The 21,173-nt window shown below is 40.3% G+C and overlaps 4 protein-coding genes across 7 annotated transcripts in view; 2 read left to right on the top strand and 2 right to left on the bottom strand.

Annotated features, from left to right (window-relative positions):
• Su(var)3-3 (lysine-specific histone demethylase Su(var)3-3) overlaps window positions 1–6,235 on the bottom strand; it is a 101,002-nt gene extending 94,767 nt beyond the window's left edge. Inside the window, exons 1-10 of the mRNA XM_069111820.1 lie at window positions 6,066–6,235; window positions 5,318–5,546; window positions 5,094–5,245; window positions 4,870–5,031; window positions 4,681–4,797; window positions 4,423–4,599; window positions 4,072–4,332; window positions 3,871–4,008; window positions 3,715–3,788; window positions 3,482–3,630 (exon numbers count right to left, since the gene is read on the bottom strand). Of these exons, the coding sequence (XP_068967921.1) occupies window positions 3,482–3,630; window positions 3,715–3,788; window positions 3,871–4,008; window positions 4,072–4,332; window positions 4,423–4,599; window positions 4,681–4,797; window positions 4,870–5,031; window positions 5,094–5,245; window positions 5,318–5,546; window positions 6,066–6,089 (1,483 nt within the window). The 5' untranslated portion in view covers window positions 6,090–6,235. The remainder of the gene's footprint in view (window positions 1–3,481; window positions 3,631–3,714; window positions 3,789–3,870; window positions 4,009–4,071; window positions 4,333–4,422; window positions 4,600–4,680; window positions 4,798–4,869; window positions 5,032–5,093; window positions 5,246–5,317; window positions 5,547–6,065) is intronic.
• Window positions 6,236–6,360: 125 nt separating this feature from the next.
• Window positions 6,361–7,682, top strand: LOC138179233 (ATP synthase subunit s, mitochondrial). 2 transcript variants are annotated; one of them, XM_069111823.1, is made up of 5 exons: window positions 6,361–6,640; window positions 6,808–6,893; window positions 6,959–7,161; window positions 7,238–7,400; window positions 7,474–7,682. In XM_069111823.1, the coding sequence occupies exons 1-5, from the start codon at window positions 6,593–6,595 to the stop codon at window positions 7,577–7,579; spliced, it is 606 nt and encodes a 201-aa protein (XP_068967924.1). In that variant the 5' UTR covers window positions 6,361–6,592; the 3' UTR covers window positions 7,580–7,682. The 2 variants fall into 2 exon arrangements, with proteins under 2 accessions (XP_068967924.1, XP_068967925.1); XM_069111824.1 differs by having other exon boundaries at window positions 6,363–6,739.
• A 128-nt stretch (window positions 7,683–7,810) lies between these two features.
• Window positions 7,811–9,443, top strand: LOC138179232 (MRN complex-interacting protein). Its single transcript, XM_069111822.1, has 3 exons — window positions 7,811–8,214; window positions 8,291–8,359; window positions 8,467–9,443. Exons 1-3 carry the CDS (start codon window positions 8,164–8,166, stop codon window positions 9,010–9,012), a joined length of 666 nt encoding a protein of 221 aa, XP_068967923.1. The 5' UTR covers window positions 7,811–8,163; the 3' UTR covers window positions 9,013–9,443.
• Window positions 9,444–9,575: 132 nt separating this feature from the next.
• The window catches only part of Sulf1 (Extracellular sulfatase Sulf1), a 78,579-nt gene continuing 66,981 nt past the window's right edge, over window positions 9,576–21,173 (bottom strand). The window contains exons 5-17 of one of the 3 annotated variants that reach the window (XM_069111815.1): window positions 17,702–17,852; window positions 17,394–17,569; window positions 15,561–15,671; window positions 15,078–15,370; window positions 13,851–14,198; window positions 13,275–13,461; window positions 12,958–13,198; window positions 12,717–12,896; window positions 11,690–12,653; window positions 11,203–11,613; window positions 10,927–11,118; window positions 10,763–10,850; window positions 9,576–10,690 (exon numbers count right to left, since the gene is read on the bottom strand). In XM_069111815.1, coding sequence (XP_068967916.1) covers window positions 10,597–10,690; window positions 10,763–10,850; window positions 10,927–11,118; window positions 11,203–11,613; window positions 11,690–12,653; window positions 12,717–12,896; window positions 12,958–13,198; window positions 13,275–13,461; window positions 13,851–14,198; window positions 15,078–15,370; window positions 15,561–15,671; window positions 17,394–17,569; window positions 17,702–17,852 — 3,436 coding nt within the window. In that variant the 3' untranslated portion in view covers window positions 9,576–10,596. The remainder of the gene's footprint in view (window positions 10,691–10,762; window positions 10,851–10,926; window positions 11,119–11,202; window positions 11,614–11,689; window positions 12,654–12,716; window positions 12,897–12,957; window positions 13,199–13,274; window positions 13,462–13,850; window positions 14,199–15,077; window positions 15,371–15,560; window positions 15,672–17,393; window positions 17,570–17,701; window positions 17,853–21,173) is intronic. The other 2 variants (XM_069111816.1, XM_069111817.1) reach the window with 2 other exon arrangements.

Below are 21,173 nucleotides of genomic sequence, written 5' to 3'. Positions count from 1 at the left end.
TCAAGAGCCCGGAGAGGCAGCCGTACCTGACGTACGTGTGTACAGACCGGGTGTGCACAGATAGGCCGAAAGTGGTCATGGGAAAGGTATCGGTGCGTTAAGGCCAAGACTGGATTCCGCGGGGCGAGGCCGACTCGTTGGCGGGTAGGAGTGTACAAGGTCTTCGATACCTCGTAAATTACCACTCGAGGCCCCCTCTGCTATCCAGCTCTCGGCTCAACTAATGTTAAGCTGCCTACGTTTTCGTCCTGTCGGGGAAACACCACGGCGCGTCTCTCCTCTGCTGGTTGGCTGGTCCCTCTTCTGGGTCCAACTCTTAACCGAAAACACTGGGCGACGCATTTCGACACCCATTCTATTTTACACTTTTTTCGACGGAGCTTGTTTCGGCAAATGAGCCCGGGATCGCCACGGTTCCCGTCCCGTTTATTTCCAACGGTCTCGGTAACATCTTCGACTTCGAAATCGATCGGAGATCGAAAGCGAAAGCTCATTAAGCCGCGCGCCATTCCGATTCTCCCCTATATTCCCTTGGTATTCCTTTGGTTCGTAAATTTCTCCAGAGAACCGACCGGAACATTATTATGGGAAATACGAAACGCGCTCGAAGACCTGGTCGCAGGTCGTCGTAACGAACGCCGATCCTTAACTCCATCTCTCTGATTTCGATCTCTGAGACCGAGGGAATAACTCCAGCCTAGATACTCCGGATTCTTCCCCCGCCCGTAAATATCCTAGGTAAGTTGACGTTAAAACGACGAGCTGCAGAAACGCGTTCGGAACTTTTACCCGAATCGCTACGTATTCCACTTCGGTATTTATCGATCGACGATTTATCTTCCGACAGAAGGCTTTGATCGGTCAATGCGCTTTAAAAGTCACCCAATGAGGACTTGTTAAACTTTCTCAATTAATACCGCAGAGGCGTGCATTTTCGTGCTGACGTAGCCGCTTCTAAGTCTGGCAAACACATACGGAGAAAAGTGGAAAAGGGACGCGAAGAAGGAGAAAGTTCCTTCACAAAAGCAACGACGAATACCGATGGAGGCGTTTCATGAATGAACGAATGGAACCGTGTTCCTGTAACTCTCCCATAAGACTGTCAAACGTTACGAGAAGCAAAAGATCGGCGTGGTGCGCGTGAAGTCGACTTTACGACAATATAATTTTGGTAGCGACACGCGGATGGCGTGGAATGCGACGATCGGAGTCAACGAACGGTATAGAAGACTTCGATACGTCGTAAATGGCCCATCCCTGGCCCCTTCACGAGCCCGTATCCACCTTTCCATCTCGTACACGCTACATGTACCTATATACACGCATAATATCGAGCTGCCTACGTTTTCGTCCTACCAATCGAAAGACTGACAACGAACGATCGAAAATACCAACGACGAGACCAGTCCACGCTCGCAAACAAAGCTCGATAACTCTTTATTATACGACCGATCGCAGAGGAACAGAGAATCGTCGCGATGCTGATGACCACCATGACGACTGTACACTGTACATTCCTGAATTTTACTACCAAATCGTTTCCCCGACAAAATCGCATTCACACGAAAATATTGTACCGGGAGGAATGCATTCTGGTTGTGTTCTCATAAAAAAGACAAAGAATCTCCACGCATCATCGCGAATCAGTGGTACCTTGGTATTTCTCGCTAGCACAGGACAGCAGTAGATTTGTGTAATAATAGATTTGCATAATTCGTCGAGTTTAATGAGACGTGACATCGATCTAAAAGTTAACGGAGGAATAGGAACTATGGTCGGCGATATTCAAAGCGAAAAAAGTATCTCAAAGAATATTTCGGCCTAAACGCTTTTCGCGGTCAGTGGCTATTAACCCTACAGCCGGGATTCGTTTGGAAAGAAACCAAGAAGGAACCGATGGTGCGTAAACCGAAGTTGGAGGACCGCGAGGAGTTCGAGGCTCGGTGGAGAAACGATTACATCGAGGATTCGCCGTTCGACCCCAACTTTCGACCAAGGATTCACCAGAGAACCTATTGTGGTGCTTAATTTAGCGTTAAATTGTTTACATCTCATTAATCGCCGGGAAGAACCTGAGGGGCCGTCATGATAACCGATGCACGTCAGTCATGGACTGTGGGCATCGCTTTAATTTCGAATTGACCACCATAGCCGCGTACCGTGGCTCCGTAAGAACGGGGGCGCACAGCATCCTCCTCGCGCGTCTCTTGTTTCAGCCTGTGTTCAAGGAGCGCATTCACTTCGCTCGCTCGAGTTCGCTCTCTCGCACGATGCACTCGACTGCGTGGTCGCTCGAACGACAGCGGCGCAATATTGGAATTCGAGCCTGACTCGACCGGTTCGTTCGCTCACTGTCAGTCGAGTGTGCTTCGCGGTAGCGACACGCGCGACCACGTTACTCCGCTGGGTTACGGTCCACTGATACGCAACATCGACCAACGTCCACCTCGGGTATCTATTAAAGCTGCGTTTACCGTTCGTTTACTAGGGACGATATTTCGTGCGAGATCCACGACTGACCATTCACGCCGCTGATTCTCCCAGTTGAAACGATAGAAGCTTCCGGGTGTGAATCGTGTAGTAGGAATTACAAGTAACGTCATTAAGGTTCTCGAAAGGCTCTGAGATCACGTTCGCGTCGAGGCTGTCTTTTCGATTGTCATGAGTCCGATACGCGATATGAGTGCAACAGAGAATGGTAACGCAAAGGCACGTCACGAAGTTACGCCCAGAAGCTTTTAACAGTTTTTATTGCAATGCCTCGATACAATCATTTGAACCGCACTGGAATGCCAATTATTTCCAGAGAGGCTCAGTTGTTTAATGTAAATACTTGAGATAATGATTAAGGAAATAGTAAGGTAGACCGTTAACTTAGACTTCGGAGTTAGGAACAGAGAGAACACTCGAACAGTGTAAAATACGAAACCGCTTGATTATCTATAGTCATATTTCTCGCTGTTTTCGTTTTTGTTAACGCATTAGTAGGCTCTAGCACAGCGAACACGCTATGATCATAGTATAATTTCACATAATGAGAACTCTGGTAACCGATCGGTTAAGGGATATAGCGTACTATCTACACGGAATCTCATGCTATCGACTTTCAATAAGGTTGATAAAGTCAACTGTACGGACACCGAGTACGAGAGACTATCCGATGCCTGTAAAGGAGATGCAGCCCGCGAATAATTCACCCGTTATCTATACCATCTACTGGCTGGTTAAGCAATTTCTCGAGAACGTCGATATAATGCCGTATACGCGTTACGCCGTGCGGGGTTACCCGACGAATCACGCACGCTCCATGAAATTAGAATGTTTTCGCGTGTTTAACGTATCGCAATGTACAACTATAATAATTACGCTCAATTTAGCTGGCGATTTAAGTAAACTCTAATCGCTCGCCCAGTGAAAGTCAGCAACAGATAATTTAATAAAGCAAAACGCTAGTTTATGTAACATTGTTAAAAAGACTTACCTGTTAGATGACTGCCGGTGAATTCGAAGTCGTCGTCTTGGTCCCAGTGTTTCAGGCTCAGATTCGATAACGACGTTGCGTTGGCGAACTCTAAATTCGCAAAGTGCCAATCCAATATCTGACGGTCCTTCGAAGAAAGGTATACGTCACTGTGAACAGGAAACAAAAATTTCGCATACCAAGAAGAATTTAATTTGCAAGATATTGTGTAACAAATAACGAAGGAAACTTACCTAGGGGGGGAGGCTTCTAATTCTTGTAACTTCGCTTCGATTTCTTTTTGTTGTTCAGAAAGTTGATCCCACTCCTGATATAGCAAATAAAGTATATAATGCCTGTGCAAGACTGTATAAATAAAGATATTAAAAACCAAACAAAAAAGACCATACCTTGCATGCGTTATGAAGATCACGCAACTTGGAACGTAACACAAATTCTTGTGTTATATCACGTGTTTGTAATTTACTCTCAGTCATTTCTTTATACTGTTTATTTAATTCGACCAAACGATCCATGATCGCTATCATCTATAACACAAGAACTCTTAGTATTTCCTAAAAATTCAAAGCATAAATAATTCGAATACTTACTCTATGTTGATTGGTGATAAGCCGACCTTGAAGCGATAGTACGGAACGCAAATGAGCAACTTGACGCTGTTTGACACCTTGCTCTTGCAGGCGTATCACCCACTCCAATGCTTGACCCAAGGAAACCGGTCGTGTATTACCACTTTGCCCTGATCCAGCACTACCCACGTAATTAAAATCTAATTGATGTGAAAGATACGACGTAGCTTCCAGTAACCGGTTAAATTCTCTCTCTACCATTTCGTCTTTATCTTTCGGGACCTATCCGCGGAAAAAATATTAAAACTTCATAAATGATTGTTTTAAACATTTAATTATTACAACATTTAAATGTACTATATTTATATTAACCGTTTGACCATCGCTTTCGTACAAAGGACACTTTTGTCGTATTTTGTGAAGTTCCATATTAATTTGTTTACTAAGTGTTGTCACTGGATTTCCACCTAGCCCTGTAACTACCATAGCACCGAGATCGGCGATGTATGAAGATTTACGAAATGTTGCAATTCGACCACCAACACGATCCTATAAAATCAGAAACTTATGTGAAAAACATATGTCTCACACATTTTTTAAGTGCAAAATAAAATGTTAAATAACAATTACCCGTGCTTCGAGTACAATTACTTCTAAGCCAAATTGTTGCATTTGTTGAGCAGCAGCTAAACCAGCAATACCTGCTCCAATTACGATTACTTTACCTAATTTCTTCGTAGGTAATGGCTAAAATAAAAAGACAATAATTTGTTATAAATAGTATTCATGTAGAAAATGTATTATAAAAACATATATCACCTTAAGCCGTTTAAATACTCCAAAATTAATAAAACCATGTCTTTCTAAAAATGCGTGAATTCGACGCGCCAATACAGTGTCACTATTATAAGGTGGTTCTATCGCTGGCAGAGCATTTTCAACTATCAATTGTTGCTTTGGATTCTCAAGCCATAGTTGCAACTGAAATAAAAACATTTATACATGAAAGTTCCACAATTTTCTTTTTAACTTAAGTTTCTTACGAGTCTATTTCTAATGTGAAGGAAAACTTTTTGGGTCTGCGGTGGTCCACCAGAAACATCTGGGAAACAAGCAGCTTCTGTGGAAGTTAGCTTATCAAACGGAAGACGACTTTGAAATGCTGCCCCCTCCAAACCATTAAGTAATTCCTTTACTACAATTAATTATAGAAATTAAAATTTAATCAATTACAGAAAAAATATATTTCATTAACAGATAGATTTACCATGAGGATCTTCATGATCGCTATCTTGATCATCTTCATCTTTTACTTCAATTTTTGGAGCAGAAGAGGTAGATACAGATTGTGATATACTTGTATCAGTATCTTTCTTTACTTCAGGCACAGCTTTTTTTTCTGGAGTAACAAGACCAGGTTTAGATTTTTCCGATGTATCTGAAGCATTTTCATCTTCCATTTGGTTATACTTCTCTTCCATTTCTCTGTACTCCACCTATATATAGATATGAATCTGATAAAATCACAAATAAAAGAAGCAATATTCAATGGTAAATCAATTCGTAACCAAAACTTTATTAAGTATACAGAGATCTACTTTAACATATAGGTTAAAAGTTTCTACAGACGTTGATGAATTAAAAGTTGCATAAAAAACATTTATTTTAATTTACACACAATATACTCGCTTTTAATTAGAGAAAGATAAATTTACGATTATTGACAAAGTAAGATAAGTAACAAATAATGAGTCTAACCAAAACATAACCTAGTCTGGTTATTTACAGCACAGTATTATTCAAGGTACACGCGTGCGAATTGTCTTCCACAGAAGAATTTCTATCGTCTAGTACTATTTCATGAAGGAATATGGGAAAACCAACACTTGATTCATATTATAGTAAAACTTTGTAACAATCAGTGTACTAAATAACACATCATATAATAACCCTTATAAGAATATATTTAGTAATGGATAATATTAAATGTGGGATAAAAGACTAACAATACAAACCTTCGCTCTTTTCCTTCGACTCATATCGTTGCTTTTTAGTAGCTTTTCTGCCAAACGTAATCACTGCCGTACGTAATCACACAGGTTTGTTTTGACTCTTCAAACCGGCGGCACATACAATTATAAGATCCAGAGACTACGAGTAACGTAGAATAGTATAACCCACTAAAATGCAATTTGTTGCTGACATCTGTATTAAACAATGTATACTGTATAATGATTAATACAAATTCTTTTAATAGCTGGGAATCATATGATTTGAAATTCTTTTCATCTGTTTATGATTCAATATTCCCCATAGTGATACTGTTCCCTTGTGCTCGAGAAACTACTGTGGTATTTCGAATAAAATTTTGTATTACCCACCGGGAAATTTGTTTTCGCCCTCTATCGGAATATCCTGATTTTATTACTTAAATGTTTGCACCTTACATAAATTCTTAACTTGTATTGTAAATAGTAATGCGCACTAACTTTCAAAATATTATGTGATTAGATGCCATAGTTCTTTGGTCTATTATAGGATTATGAGTATATACACGATCTTCTATGCGCAATTTGGTTCTTACATTGTGGTTAAGTAATTTGTGCTTTTGGAACCTTAAGATTTGAGTAATATTATAATTATTTAATGATATTACTGTTACAACAATAGAAGAACAATGACAGTCTATGTAAGACTATAAAAAATTTACTTCATTTTGCCATTAATAGGATTATTGTCATATACTTTTTATTTCAGACATTAAGCAAATTAACATCTTTAATTCAAAATACAAGAAATCAAAGTAGGCCGTTCTTTTACTGGCTTACTGTTGTATTTAATAGGTATTACAATAAAGCATTATTGTTTGATTCATTGAACAAAATACATAAGAAACATTTTTTTAAAGAGTTGATGCTGATCGTATAAAGGAGATTGGTCCGGATCGTGCTTGTGCAGAATGGCTTTTAAAAAATGGGGCATCTGTCAGATGGAAAGATTTTTCTGAACCATTAACTGATTATAACGCATTACCATCTAGTGGAAACTATTACATTGAATCTATTGAAGCAAATGATGCTGGAATATGTGATGTAGGATTTCCATATCTTGGTTAGTATTGTAGTTAATTTAATGACATGAAATAGTTTCTATATGATCACAATTATCCATTGGGTTACCACATTAGAAGGATGCAAACACATAAAAAATATAAAATTGGAAAGCTGCAGATACGTTGATAATAGAGCTATACCCTATCTATCGCTTATTCAAGATTCTTTAACTAATTTAGAAATTATAAAATGTAAAAGCATTGATGATGGTGGACTACGTGAATTAAAAGTATTGAAGTATGTAATATATATAAAAATGAATAAGATATATCTAACAAAATGTAATGTTGCTTATATTTTGGTATTTCAGAAATCTAAAACAATTGAAAATTAAAGGATTATCAAGTATCACGGATAATAATGTTCAGAAAGAACTTACCAAAGCTTTGCCCAATTGCAAAATAGACTTTGAATGAATGACTTATGTTTGATTATTACTTAAATTATTTTTGATAAATGTGTTAAGAATTGTGTGTAGATATAATAGTATAACATAATGAGTGAAATATGAATATAAATGCATACTGGTTCCTTTAAACAGAGGTGAAACATAATCTATTGCAATTTATCATAAGAGTTCGCTATTAGGAGTAACTATCTTTATAAGAAGTAACTTTAATTTGCTATGCTTTGAATGACAAGAAATATTTTAAGAAAATTATTACGTTAAGATGTAACTGAAGTGGTATTGTTGCTTTTCACTTCTTTTTTGCGCGTTTATAACGAAATATTCAAATAAAAATTATAAAATTTAGAACGCATAAATCGAATCAAATCTACCGGAAGTATTCAATCTATTGGAAGTACCAAAAATTGAACAACTTACAGGGAGGACTTAATTTCCCGCCAAAATGTGATACCGCCATAATGGTCATGCTGCATTTTCAAGCATCAAAGACATTCGAAGTTTGAAATAATTTGAAAAGTATTATTCTTTGAAACATAATAGATTTAACCGTAGAAAGCGTTCTTTGCAATCGTATTTCTATAAATTATCATCATGTCACAGGAAATGAACATTTTACGCTGTTACTCGTGTAAAACATATCAAGTAACTGTCAAATGCGCAGTAATTTATTGTCAATTGGTATTACAACGTTCGATTTCTAATAATTTATGAATTATAGGTTCACATAGTCAAGAAAGCAAAGAAATGGCAATGCAAAATCTGTAATTTTAAACAGACATTCAAACAGGTTAGTTAATTTCATTCATAACAGAAAAATTTTAATTTCGATGTTATCATAATATATCACAAAATAAATGTCATACGGGCAAGATAGCAGATAATTGCAATTTTTAGGCTTATTTTAAAGGCTCAGGTAGAGATTGTCGTGTTATGGTTCAAAAATTAAATCTTATGAAAACACATGAGATTCAGGAGAATATATCCTTTAGTGAATGTAACAGTACTAATGATAACTATATGAATTATCATCGTGAGAAACCAAAGCCAAATATAAAAGTTGAAAGCAAGTGGGCAAAATATCTAGATACACCAGAAGAGATTACATCTAATACTTTTGAAGCTGCAGGTAGTCAGAGTAGTAATTATAAGAAATCTGATGATACAGAACATCTTGATAATAATATGATGTACGAGTGCTCACAAAGTGATCACACAGATATAGGTAGTGATCTTTCTTATGAAAATGATTCTAAACAAGATTTCATCTATAATAATGAGGAAGAATATGATAATTTTATACCAGAAGAAATAGATAATGCACCATGTAACAATGATAATAGCGAAGGTACTAATTTATATAGCAAAAATACCACTGAAATTGAAAGTGCAAAAACCATTTTTGATGACAATGAAGATTTCGATCTTACTATTGATTTTTAAGTTCTGCATATCTATTAATTAAGAATTATGTTTGAAGTCAGAAATGTTTTCTTCATGCATATTATTTTTCTATTGAAGTTCCTGTTAATTTATGTAAAAGACATTAAAAGATACAAAGAAATATGTTTATATTTTTTCAATTTCTTTTTATCTTTTTTTCTTTCTTTATTATCGAAAAATTTGTTCATTTTTTTACTTAAGTGAATGGAGTATCAATCGCAATTCGGACAGTATTTATTTATTTATTTCACATGATTTAAATACATTGCTTTAACTTCAAAATCTTGAAGATATTCTCAGGGCACTAACTGAGAATCTAGTACATAACACAGACATATACTTGTAAAAAAATAAAATGCTAATGGAAACAAGCATCTAGCTATTGTATAGTGACGTATAGATATGTAATATTTCAACTACAACAATAGAAATTGTAAAAGGACAAATATTGTCTAAGACTCTTTTATAATTGTTCAAGCAAACGTTTTAAGTAAGCGAAGTTTACTTTTTGCTTGTATACCTATAGCAGCATATGCATCCATTAGCATTCAATTTTTTTTTTTTTTTTTTATTATAACAGAGATTGTTAGATGCAGCAATCACAAAAGTTTTCATACTGTTTCTAGAAAGACAGGAAATTACGCAGAATAAATGATGTTAAAAGTTGCTTTTTTAATTGATTTCATTGAAACTCGTACAGTCTTAGCATTGTGGCTTAAATTCCTTTTTCCTGTCTCTACTCGAACATCCTAGTAACGATTGGCTAGAACTATTGTTAGACACAAAAGTGACAATTTATTCTGCAACATGATTGCTTGAAGGCAATAGGAAAGAATTAAACGAATGGCAGTTTTGATAGAATAAACGTTTCATGAACGTACTGGCGTATAGAAATTTTCGTAAGGAAAGGTAAAAGGCTTTTGGCAGGACGATTTTTATATTGTGTTTTGTTCTTTCGTTGTGCGTTTCAGTTCGTAGTCACGTAGAATTCGAGTTTGAAATAGCTCTTTAACGCGATAGACGAACCCTCATATCCTTCTCTCCTCTTAGACACTCTATTGTCTATAAAGCTACTGATATCGGTTATTCACTTCGTAAAGAAGTATCGTGTTGCTAGTTCTGGATAATCGAAGATTTTTTTAAATTTCTCTAAATCTCGTTAGGCAAATATAGTTTTATTCGAGATAATTCGCTTCTTGTATAAAGAGACTTAAAGGGACGTAGTAGTAAATAAATTATTATAAAAAATATCGGCTATTAAGTAAAAAAAGGATTGTTTAGATCGTTTTCGATTATTAAATACGCGTGATTATAGTACACGCGATACGCGTCCGATCAGTCGCAATAATTTTTCCATAAGAAGTATAATGTTAAAAATATACACGGTGCACTCGTATCGAGCAACGCGAGTCTAATTAATAGAATCCGAACATTCTCAATTAAATATCACGTATCCTTTCTCAATTAAATATCACTAAATAAATTACGTTATTAAATGCATCGCGAAATTAATATACATCTAAGGCAATGCTGTCACGCATCCTTCGACGACTTGTCCAAAGAGAAATAAACGAACCATGATTATCAGTACTGATGTCTGTGTCGACGATAATTCACCGCGTCTTGATGATGCCTCCAACTACTTTGCCAGCTTCTGCTTCGTCTGTTCCAAACGCTCCTTAATAAAAAGTAATAATTCAGTATATCATACATAATATAAAGTCAAGTTTTCGATTAAAAAGATATTTACGTTTGCAACTTTTTTCGTCTCTTATTCGGCGGGCTGCTGAGTTCGCTTTCTCGAATAATTTGTAACGTTGATGGTATGAACATATCTTCTATAAAAAGAAATATCAACAAATTAATAGATAAATTTCTAAAATTTCTATTTTATATATTATCAATCAAACATACCAAAGGAATTTGCGTATTTTCTCTTTGAAATGAATCTCTGATGTTGCTGCAGTTGTGGCAACGCTTCCCTCGCGCTTCCAACCGTACAATCCCTTGTTCCTTTGCAGCCCTTCAAATGTTCCAATTGATCGTGAAGATAGGAACGTTCTGAAGATGTTAAAGATGAAAGCCTGTTCCACTGTTCGAATGGATCTAAACGAAAAAGAAACAAGAGCTAATAATTGAAACTAATTTTCCTTAGAAAACTGAGTTTACACGTACAAATGCTGTACTCACCGATCCTGAGGTTATAATAAGTGACCAAGCCAGTAGTAAACTCGCAATAAAGGAAGTTGTGTGTCGCGTTAATGGTACGAATGCACGAATACGTATTATTATTAGCATTCATACAAAAACAGAATGGTCCCGCGCTCCATAACGGAGCTGTGCGCCAATGGTCGTTATCGTGTTCGAAGCAGTTCATCTTCTCCGTTAAACATTCCTTCTCGAGTTTGGCCTTCTTTCTCAATTTTCTTTCCTTCTTCTTCAAACGTTCTTCCTTCAACCTTCTTCTTTCCTCTCGAGCAATTTCTTTCTCATCTTTTTTCGAGTAAGAATCAGGCTCGCAGTAGCACTTATGACGAGCTTCTAGAGGACTGTTCAACATCGGTGGTAGTCGACGATTACTATTTGCTATATCTATTATATCTAGTATAAAAAGAATAAGTTCAATCAAATCTGTGTTCAAATACTTTCGTGAGTCACTGTATGCACAATTACTAACCTTGCCTGTTCCTTCTATCAGGAGATTCCAAAATAGTAACATCGATTCTAGAGGGTCCAAGATTGGTCGTTCTGTTCTTCTGCACCTTTGGAAACCTTCTAGTCGAAGACGCCGTAACTGGTGTGGTCATGGGCGTCGTAGTCACAGTCGTAGACGGGAACGTTCTCGAACGAGCTTCGGTACTTGTCCTGGGAAACACCGGAGTCGTTCTTTGTGGCTCTGTCGATTCACCGAGAGTAGACCCTGTCTCTGATCCTGTTGATAGCACTGTTTGGGCGTTTGTTCCTATCGTAGTTTCTTTGGTAAAGTCATTCGTGGCTCCTATACTGCTAGAAGTCTCTTTTCGAATCGCGGTTTCTTTCATCGTCGTGGTAGGAACGGTTGCATACTTGGTTTGATGATACTTCTGATGCCTCTGATTCGGTGTCGTGCTTTGCGTAGTCACAGTCGTCTCCATTGTTTCACTAACATTCACTATTGGAGCCTCATCATGCACGCTGTTTGTGAACAGAGTATTGTTCTTTCGATGATGGTGAAACTTCCTGCGCCTTTGTGGTTTATCATCCTCCACTTCCGTCCTATTACCGACAACTTCCTTCATCTTTTGACGACGAGGCGTCTTTTTTTGTTTGGAAGTCGTTGATAACGTGGTGGACGTTGGTTCAGTCGTGGTGGTCGTATCGATATCGGTACTTTCTGTGACTGTAACGTTAAATCTAGACTTCTCCGTAGTATCTGTAAATGCAGTTCTGTCCTCCGCCACTTGGTTGTGCTTCACGATGGAACGAATGGTTGATGCAGTAGGATTAAGCGTAGTAGTGTGATCGTGTTTCTTGTGATGGCGATTCACGTGGTTCTTCGAAGGGTGATGGTGCGATTTGTGTGCTTCGTCTGTGTTCTTTGACCCATCCTCTGGGTCTCGCATAACTTGAGGTCGCTTGGTCATCAAGTGACGACGAATGTCCTGAAATGAATACCACGTCATACATACTTTGTACGAAATAAAACACGTATCTTCGATGCTCACCTTTAAAGTTTCCAACTGCAACCTCATTTCTCTGATCTGTTGTTCAATTTCTCGCCTCGAAATTCGCCATTCGTTGGGATCTTGGTACACGGTTTCTGAGCAATTCACGCCTCCTTGTGGAAGAACCGAACATTTCGGTGGAAACGTTCTTTTTGATTCTGATTGCCGTGCTTGGGTCGCCTAAATATGAGAATGAAGATGATACGTTCGTCCGTAAACTTGTTATATTACAAGTATATACCTTTAAATCATCAAGTTCTTCTTCGATACTCTCCATGATCTTCGTCACATGTTCAACAGTGTCTTTCTTCGCGACACTCCTCCGTATCCTCCTGTGTCTCTTTACCACGTCTTCAATGTTCAGCCGCCCTTTGACTACTTTATCCAAACTAGGATCGAAGTCATTGATCGAGTATTCAGATTCATTTAAATTATCGAACTCGAGAGACTCGTCTTCCGACGTTCGGTTATCAAACCTGTCCCTAGGAGCACATTCATTACGATGAAACGTTTGTGTCTTATCCAACGAATCATCAACGACTTTCTAAACTTTCGTACCTGAAGATCAAGTTTACGTATTCCCTCTTAACATCGTTCGCGAGGCTGTTCAGTTCCTGGAAGAAGTCCTCGTCGTCCTCCTCGTCGATGGCTCGTCGGTCCCGGTCACCATCATTATAGTCATCATCGTTCCCGTCGATATCTCGGCTAACATCTTCGCTGTCCATATCTGACACGTCTCGTTTGCCTGAGAAAAATCGTGAACGATGATCTCCTTCCTTACTAAGAATTATTAATCTCTGCATCCTATCCCCTTATTGATCTTTTAATCAACCAAAATGATTTTTTATGGCACGGGACAAAAAACCAATTGATTTTTATTTTTATTGGAAAAGCATAAGAATGTCGGAAATACTTTTTAATTTCTCAATACTTAAACACGGATCTGCTCTACTAACATTAAGAAATTTTTCGAAAATTATGTGCATCAATTTCTTTCCTGAGTGATTCGCAAATCCCATATCGTCGTAAATGTGATATTTCATGATATTAAAACACTCAACATTATTAAAATATTTTTAATCTCAAGAACGTTACTAAATAAATTGAATGAAATGGCTAGGTCTCGTGAGGTACCTCGTCTAGCAAAATATCTGGCCACGTCCGTATACACATCTGTGGGTCTTCTGTCTCTGCCAAAGCCATATCGATGCCCATCGATGTAATCATTCGACTCCAATCTGGTATAAACGACTCCATTTGGCGTGAAACAGGCGCATTTCTTCGACATCCTTGGCGAAGGGGCAGCATATTTGCACTTGTGTCTCCTCCATCGGTGACCTTCCCTCTCGCAGCGCCACTTTTGACCTGGAATACAATTCGTCTGGACTTCCGGTCGCGAGCACTCGATGGCCAACCGTTCGTGCTTCGACGAGAAGGATGAGTGAACAGGATGAACCCTATTATCCAGGTGTGGATCAGAGTCTGAAAGGCGGAGATCATCATTTTACGGTTATTCGCCGCTATTTTCTTGCAATCGTGTTCCTTGAGAATATTCACTTCTCGGGGTCCGTCCTTCGTAGTTACAACTGGAAATCCCATTCCATAGCGAAGGAGAGCGACGAAAGGAGATTTTATGAAAGAACCGGGTGCGCGGACCAATAAAATGGGATTAAACTTTGATCATTGCGTAAATCCCGACTAGCGAAACTTCGACAAGACTTACGTCCGACCCCAGAGGGATTGGAGCCCCTTTTCAACGTGATTATCCAAACCGGTTGAATAAGAATTCGTTCGACTTAACCGCGAGTTTCAATTACGTCGAATTCCTGGACGTAGCCGAAGAAGAAGTTTCTTCGATGTTTTTTCCGTGTCGCAAGATACAGCGACTGTCGAAACTAATTAAAACTTTACGCTTCTAAGAAAATCTGAAATCCGATACAACCTTAAAGAATATCGACCTTAATCGCTTAAGTAATTGCTTCTGTCGATGACTTAATTAGGCCGATCAAAGAGCGCGCAGAATACAAATAAGCAAGATAACAGTGTTTCTTCGACTTTGCGGATCTTCTATCTTTGTTCGAATTTTTCGATTTAATCTAACCCAAACGACTACGCTTTGCTTAATTCCGTCGTCGGCTCTGTGTAAATCTCCGGCTTCGAGTAATTTATTCATTGAAAGATCGGATCATAATGCGAGATTGCAGCTCTCCAAAGCGGAGAGCAATTTTATTGCCGCGAAAAGGTCAGCGTGAAGTGTTACGCCTTCCTGCAGGGGAAACCGCGTCCCAAATAGGGAAAGGCTACATAAAGAGCAGGAATTACGATTTGATAATCCGCAATAAAACGAGGCAAATATCTTACTCGATTCGTCGATGATCGAGTCCTCGAAATCGTCATCCTCGGAAATGTCTTGATCACTGCCTGTATCATTTTCCAAGAATCGATGCTCCGACTCGTGTTCGGCGTCTGGATCGGCAACGTTGTCTTCTTCCTCTTCCGGCGTGGCGTTCGCGTGCTGTTTCGCCAACGTTTGGTTCTGCCTCCTGGCTTCCCGTGCTTTCGATTCTGCGATCGATTCCGGAGTTTCACGACGTCCGGAAGATTCGATCAGAAACGTATCCGGCCACTTAAACTTCGATCTTCTTCCATGTTTACTGCAACATGCGATTCTTCTTGAAAAATCATGTTTTTACGATCCGAAGATCTCGATTCTCTTGCTTGGCAATTTTGTCTCATTTTATCTTTCTTCGTCTTATTTAACCCACGAGTAGGTAATTGTCTTTCAACGTGGAATTTAGTTCACGATATATATGTGTATGGCGAAAAAATTGGTGATGTACTCACTTCTGAAAGAGTTTCTTAAAAGAACGACCGTCCATCTGCGGGGGCGTCTCGACGCCGGCTATGTCCAGGAACGTCGGCGCCAAATCGATGTTCAAAACTATGTCGTCTACTCTGCAACGTCATATAGATGCTTTATAGTAATCCAATATTGCAGCTCAACCCTCAGGGTAAATACCGGTTCGGTAAAGTCGCTGCGAATATTCTGATATTTCGTCCTTCGAATCCCATTCCTTTCATCTCGTTTTATCGCGTTATAGATCTTTGATTTTTCGGTATTGTTCAATTTCGAACGTTTGTAGGGCTTAGGGAAACATCTAGCAAAGTTTATAATAACAGTTCACCTTCTTACTCCTACCATTGTATTTTAAATCTTAAATTTTTAATCTAAATGTATTTCCATTCCAACAAGATTATTCAGAAATTGTCGTAGATTACTAGATACCAGTGGAGGTCAGTCGTAATGATGCACGAGCAAGCAGTTGATAAAAACTGCAACAATAGCCCCGAGAAGCGCGATCTATCAGTCATAATATTTGCTCTATCGAGCTAAACAATGTCACCCCTGACATTTGAGTATCGCAAGGACGAAGCCAATATCAACCCTATGGCGGTGTATTAAAGTGACGAAGAATTTCGAACAAAGGATATAGAAAATAATTATTTACACTTGTGGCATCAAATACAAAAATATTTACGTGTTTTTAACTTTTGTAGCCAACGTTTGCAATTAAGATGACAAATTATAATGATTATATTTGACGATTTGCCCGAGTTTTTCGCGTGTTGCAACGTGAAGGAATTGAACGTTTTCATCGCTTCGCCAAAACTTTCATTCGAAAGAAAACAATATTCTTTTCCGCAATACATCGCGTTTTTCAAACGAACCATGGTATTGCTCCGCCTCGTGGCAGAAACCAGGCGCCGTTTAATAAATGTAGAAGGGATTGCACGCGGAAGCAAACTTGCCCCACGCCGCGCCGTGGTATTAACCTAACGACGATGTTTATAACAGACACGGTTCTGCTTCAATTTATACGCGAATGGCCGAGGGTTCGCGTTCACACGGTAGTCTGGCAACTCGAAAACGGTGAGCTGTCTCGTCTGTTAGCGGACTGTCTTTTACTCCCCGCGCCGAGTTTGCCCCGATAATTTATCGTTTCCAAGGTTGCTGCGCGCAGCCGTAATTCCAGAAGACGATCAGACAACGATCACTTATACGCGTACTAATACGCTCTATTTATCGCGAGCGTAATCTCGTCACGACGCGTGGATTTAAGGGCACGGACGCGATCGTACGTTCGACGCGTAAATGCACCGTTTTGCCAGGAATGTAACAACACGAATGCAACATACGGCAATGGCCAGGCACGTCGACCGAAATTATCGCGTGTGCTTTTGTGCTTTAGCCCATTCGCACATCAATTTACGGAGCAACGCTACTACCCTGACGGTAACTACCGATTCACCACGTGCAACATTGTTGCAAGACAATGACCGATTATGGAAGAGTGATACCCAGTAGCGCAAGATAGAATGGAATGGCGAAAGTAAAGTTCAGAATGCCTAAACGATTCTACGGCCGGTTACAACTGTAAATCTTTCTCTACTGGCGAATCAATTTATCCAAATGCAGCCACTAGTCTTCATCTAACTTGCGTGATTTACAACTTCACGCCTCCTCTTCGCGCGCTCAACCGACTCATGATGACTCGTTTATTTGTCCTACTTATAACTACCTACGAAGATACACTTCCCGGCACGACGAGTCCGAGAAGTGGACACGCAGCTCGGCCTACGTGGAATCAAAATAATCGTACAACGTGCGGTGCTTACATGGTGCCAGGTTCGATTCCAGGTCCTCTGATCAAGAACGGTACCCTGACGTCGAACTCGAACGGGAAGCTCTTTCCTTTGATCAGGCCAAACTGTCCCAAATGGTAACCGTGGTCGGACGTGTAGATGATGTACGTGTTGTCCAGCTCCCCCAGGTCTTTCAGTTCTTGGTAAATCTGTTAACAAGCGGACGCACAAAAATAAACGAGCGTTCCGGCGAAACGAGTGGTTCTCCTGACGCGACCGTGGCAAGAGCTTCAATTAATACGTGTCTGCAGAAACGTTTCTAAACGAATGAATCACCGTACCCTGTCCACCGCATCGTCCACGCTCTGCAACGTTTGTAGCCTTTTGGTCATCAGAAGATCCGTAAACTGTTTGTGAATCGGCTGCATTTTCTGCGTCACCTGCAGGATCCATTGCTTGTCAGGATTCGGCGCGTAATCGTAAGCCGGCGTGCTGAAACGAAAAAGATCATATTGGGTATAGTGAAACAGGACTCGTCAAAGGACTTTCGCCGCTTAAGCTACTCGTTTAGCTTCGACCAGAGCTCTCGACGAATACCCTGGTTAGCCGATTAAGTGGCTCGAGGCTTCTGTAACTAGGATTCGAGCACGTTAGCATGCAGAATCCGAACTGGCCAGGGGAAATTGAATTAATCTCGAGTATCGAACGAGAGTTCGATGCAACGAGTAGGTGAAACGCGATGGACCCTCGAGACGCCGTATCCTCTCCTCCTTTCTCTTCCTCTTTCCATCTAGCTCTCCACCAATTACGCGAGACACAAAATTATGGGTAATTGGCCCTTCACCTTCCTCCACGTCCTTCAGAAATGCTCGGCTCGAACGTGCTGGATCTCTTTGTCTTACCCGATGGACCATCGTACGAGACGCGAGAACAGGTTTACAGGCCAGTTGTTCGGAATTTCATAGAGAGCTATGATAGCCCAGAAGGGTAGCAAGAGTATTCGACGCGTTGTAACTTTTCTATCTAGCTGCACGTACTTATTATAGATTGTTAAACGTCCATTCTCGAGATATTAAAAGGCAGAACGTTTAATCGAATTCCACAGCTATTCTCCCTAATTCCAAATTAATTCCCGTGAAATGAAATTGAGACCTTGTCCGGGGAAGAGAGACGGTGATGCGTGTCGACGGTGCATGAAAACGAGCGTTTCGCGTGCGCAATAGCTGTCCGCTACCTATGACGCGGATCCCGTGGAATCTCGTTTCGCTTCAAGCGAGACCGTGCTGGATTTTCGCGAAAAACGAGCGAGAGGAACACCACCTAACGCGATCATCGCAATAGCAATGCACCCTCTGTTCTCGTTCAATCAACGTTCCAACGAAAATCCAACGACTGCAGCGATAAATCCGAATAGAAACGCCCCCTTTTCAACGAAATCTAAGAAAATGAACGGGAAACCGGAGGAGATTTCTCCAAACAACGAATCTACGATTTCTGAAGGGAAAGAGTGTACTCGAAGCTCGAAGCTCGAAGCGAGGTAGATGAATCTAAGACTGGCTGGAGTTTGAAGAAAGAAGAACGTGGTTTGCGTTAATTTCCTCGGATTGCCTTTTCGTTTGCTCAAACGTTGCTGCGGTGCAGAGAAGTAAAAGGAAGGCCGAGTCTTTATGCAAATTTAAAATAAAGCTCGCAATCTGACGGTGGCTCCCGAACGAAGAATATCGTCGTCCGTCCTGGTACAGAACATTCCCCTCCCTTCCAATCCCCTCTACAGTCTACCGTCCATGTATATTTCGTCTGGGCTCCTTAATTGCAGCCTATTCTGCGTGCAGCGGCTCGCCACGGCCACTTAACTTCCCCGCGAGACACTCGACGATTATATTTGCACCCAGACACGTGCCCCCGCACCACCTTCCCGCTCTCGTCTCGCTCGCGCACACGGTATCCCTGAAATCCACGCGCGTGTTTTGTCTCTATGCGTGCATCCCTCACGCGCGCACCACTTGAAAAGCGAACCGTCGCTGCACGCGCTGGAACGCTAATCGACTGCCTTCCCTGGGTAATTATAGCGCGCCTAACCGAGGACAATCGATTTCTTCGCGCGATCTCGGCACCGCGCGGTTCCTTCTCGCGTGCTTTTACTCCCTTTGCGATCCAGTCGGTTAACCGATTTGGTGGTGCTGCAACTGGTGTCGCGTGGAACGGTTGTTAAATTGTTGAATTTTTGAAATTTCCAATCTTTGAATTTCTAAAATCTTTAATTCCCGAGATCTGGAACTTTCGAATTCTCGAGATTTCGAATTTTCAAGTTTGCGATTTCTTGAATTCTTGAATTACATTCTCCAGCGCCTTTGATGGAACAATTTAAATATACATTCGTTTCGTGCTTGCGCCGACCTGGTTCTCCATGCACTTGATCAACGCTTCGTTAGGTTCGAAGTTGCAACGTCCACGCTCGAGAAAGCTGGTTTTCTTTGAAGAGGAGCGAATAATGGGGAAAGTTGATATCGTACAGACGCCAAATAGTATCCGATGTTTCGCGGATCATCACTTTCACTGTCTGAACCGTTGAATAGACGCGACGTCTCGTTGTTTGCATATGCCACAATGAAGTTTAAGTCGCGTCGTTCCGTTACTAAACGTGCTCGATTCATTGCGCGTTTCACTTCCAGAATCAATATCGATACTTCTTTTCATCGTTCTTCCAGACACATAACTCTTCAGGAATACTAAGTAGACTTTTTATTCATCTTTTATTGTTCGGCATTCCAATCACGGAATTATAAACGTTCAATATTTCAGATATTACCAAGACTTGTGCTAACAATTTACGAGGGCTTAAATGTATACCGCTTTAATACTTCAAAAATTATTTCTCCTCTTATAATGGACGATATCGAGGGGCAAGGTTACAAAGACATTCGCGTTCAAAGTGGACGTTGGCAAGGATATCGGGCGTATCGAAGGTAATCGATATTTGAGGCACTCGAAATGGCTGTCAAGCAACTTGGAGTGTCGTAAGGAGTAGCAAAAGGAGGCCACGTACACGGAAGAAAAATAAGTGTTCGTTGGTAATAGTCTCCATTGAAGAGCTCGCTTTCTCTTTTATTCTTTTCGACCGGTGACTGGTGGAAAGAACTCTGGACGAGTAACGAAGCACGCGCCCGATCACAAGGGATCGATTGTCGAGACGTTGCGAATGCACACGTCTCGAATTGACTCGTACAAATAACCGAGCTGTGCTCGTTCGACCAGCAAACGTTTCGATCGACATATTTCACGTTGGTGCACTATTAACGATCTAAGACGCCATCGAATCGAACCTATCTATCTCTGTCCGTTCAATTCTTCGGTTTTCTTGTTTATTTCTCGAGCAAAGAAACTCGACGCAGTCAAGCAACCTCTTCTTTCGTGTCTCTCCGCTTGCGATCAAGCCGATACGCGTACGCTGTGTCGCCACATGTTTACCCACGCCTCGTTGATCAATTCCAACGCCATTGGGTCTCGTGGTCGCGCGATCTACGCAAATCTGAAAGTCGGTGGAAATCGTGACCGCGATGCGCCAACAATCGATCGATCGTGACCGCGATTTTTCAGAGAAGAAGGATGACGACTAAATGGAGAAAAAATGTACAGTAGTTCTGTACTAACGAACTGAAATTTGTCTTGTTAATTGATCATCGCTGTTTCCACCAGTTACCGACTTGTGGATTGAATTGCTGAACTCCTTTCCAAATGAAACTTCAACTGCACATATCCAAGTTCGTATATATAATTATCATGATTGATAATTGACTAAATGGCAAAATTTAA

The sequence above is a fragment of the Bombus flavifrons genome, chromosome 4, assembly GCF_040668555.2.
Source record: "Bombus flavifrons isolate JBK064 chromosome 4, iyBomFlav1_principal, whole genome shotgun sequence".
Lineage (NCBI taxonomy): Eukaryota > Metazoa > Arthropoda > Insecta > Hymenoptera > Apidae > Bombus > Bombus flavifrons.
This window is presented reverse-complemented; position numbering and strand designations above follow the sequence as displayed.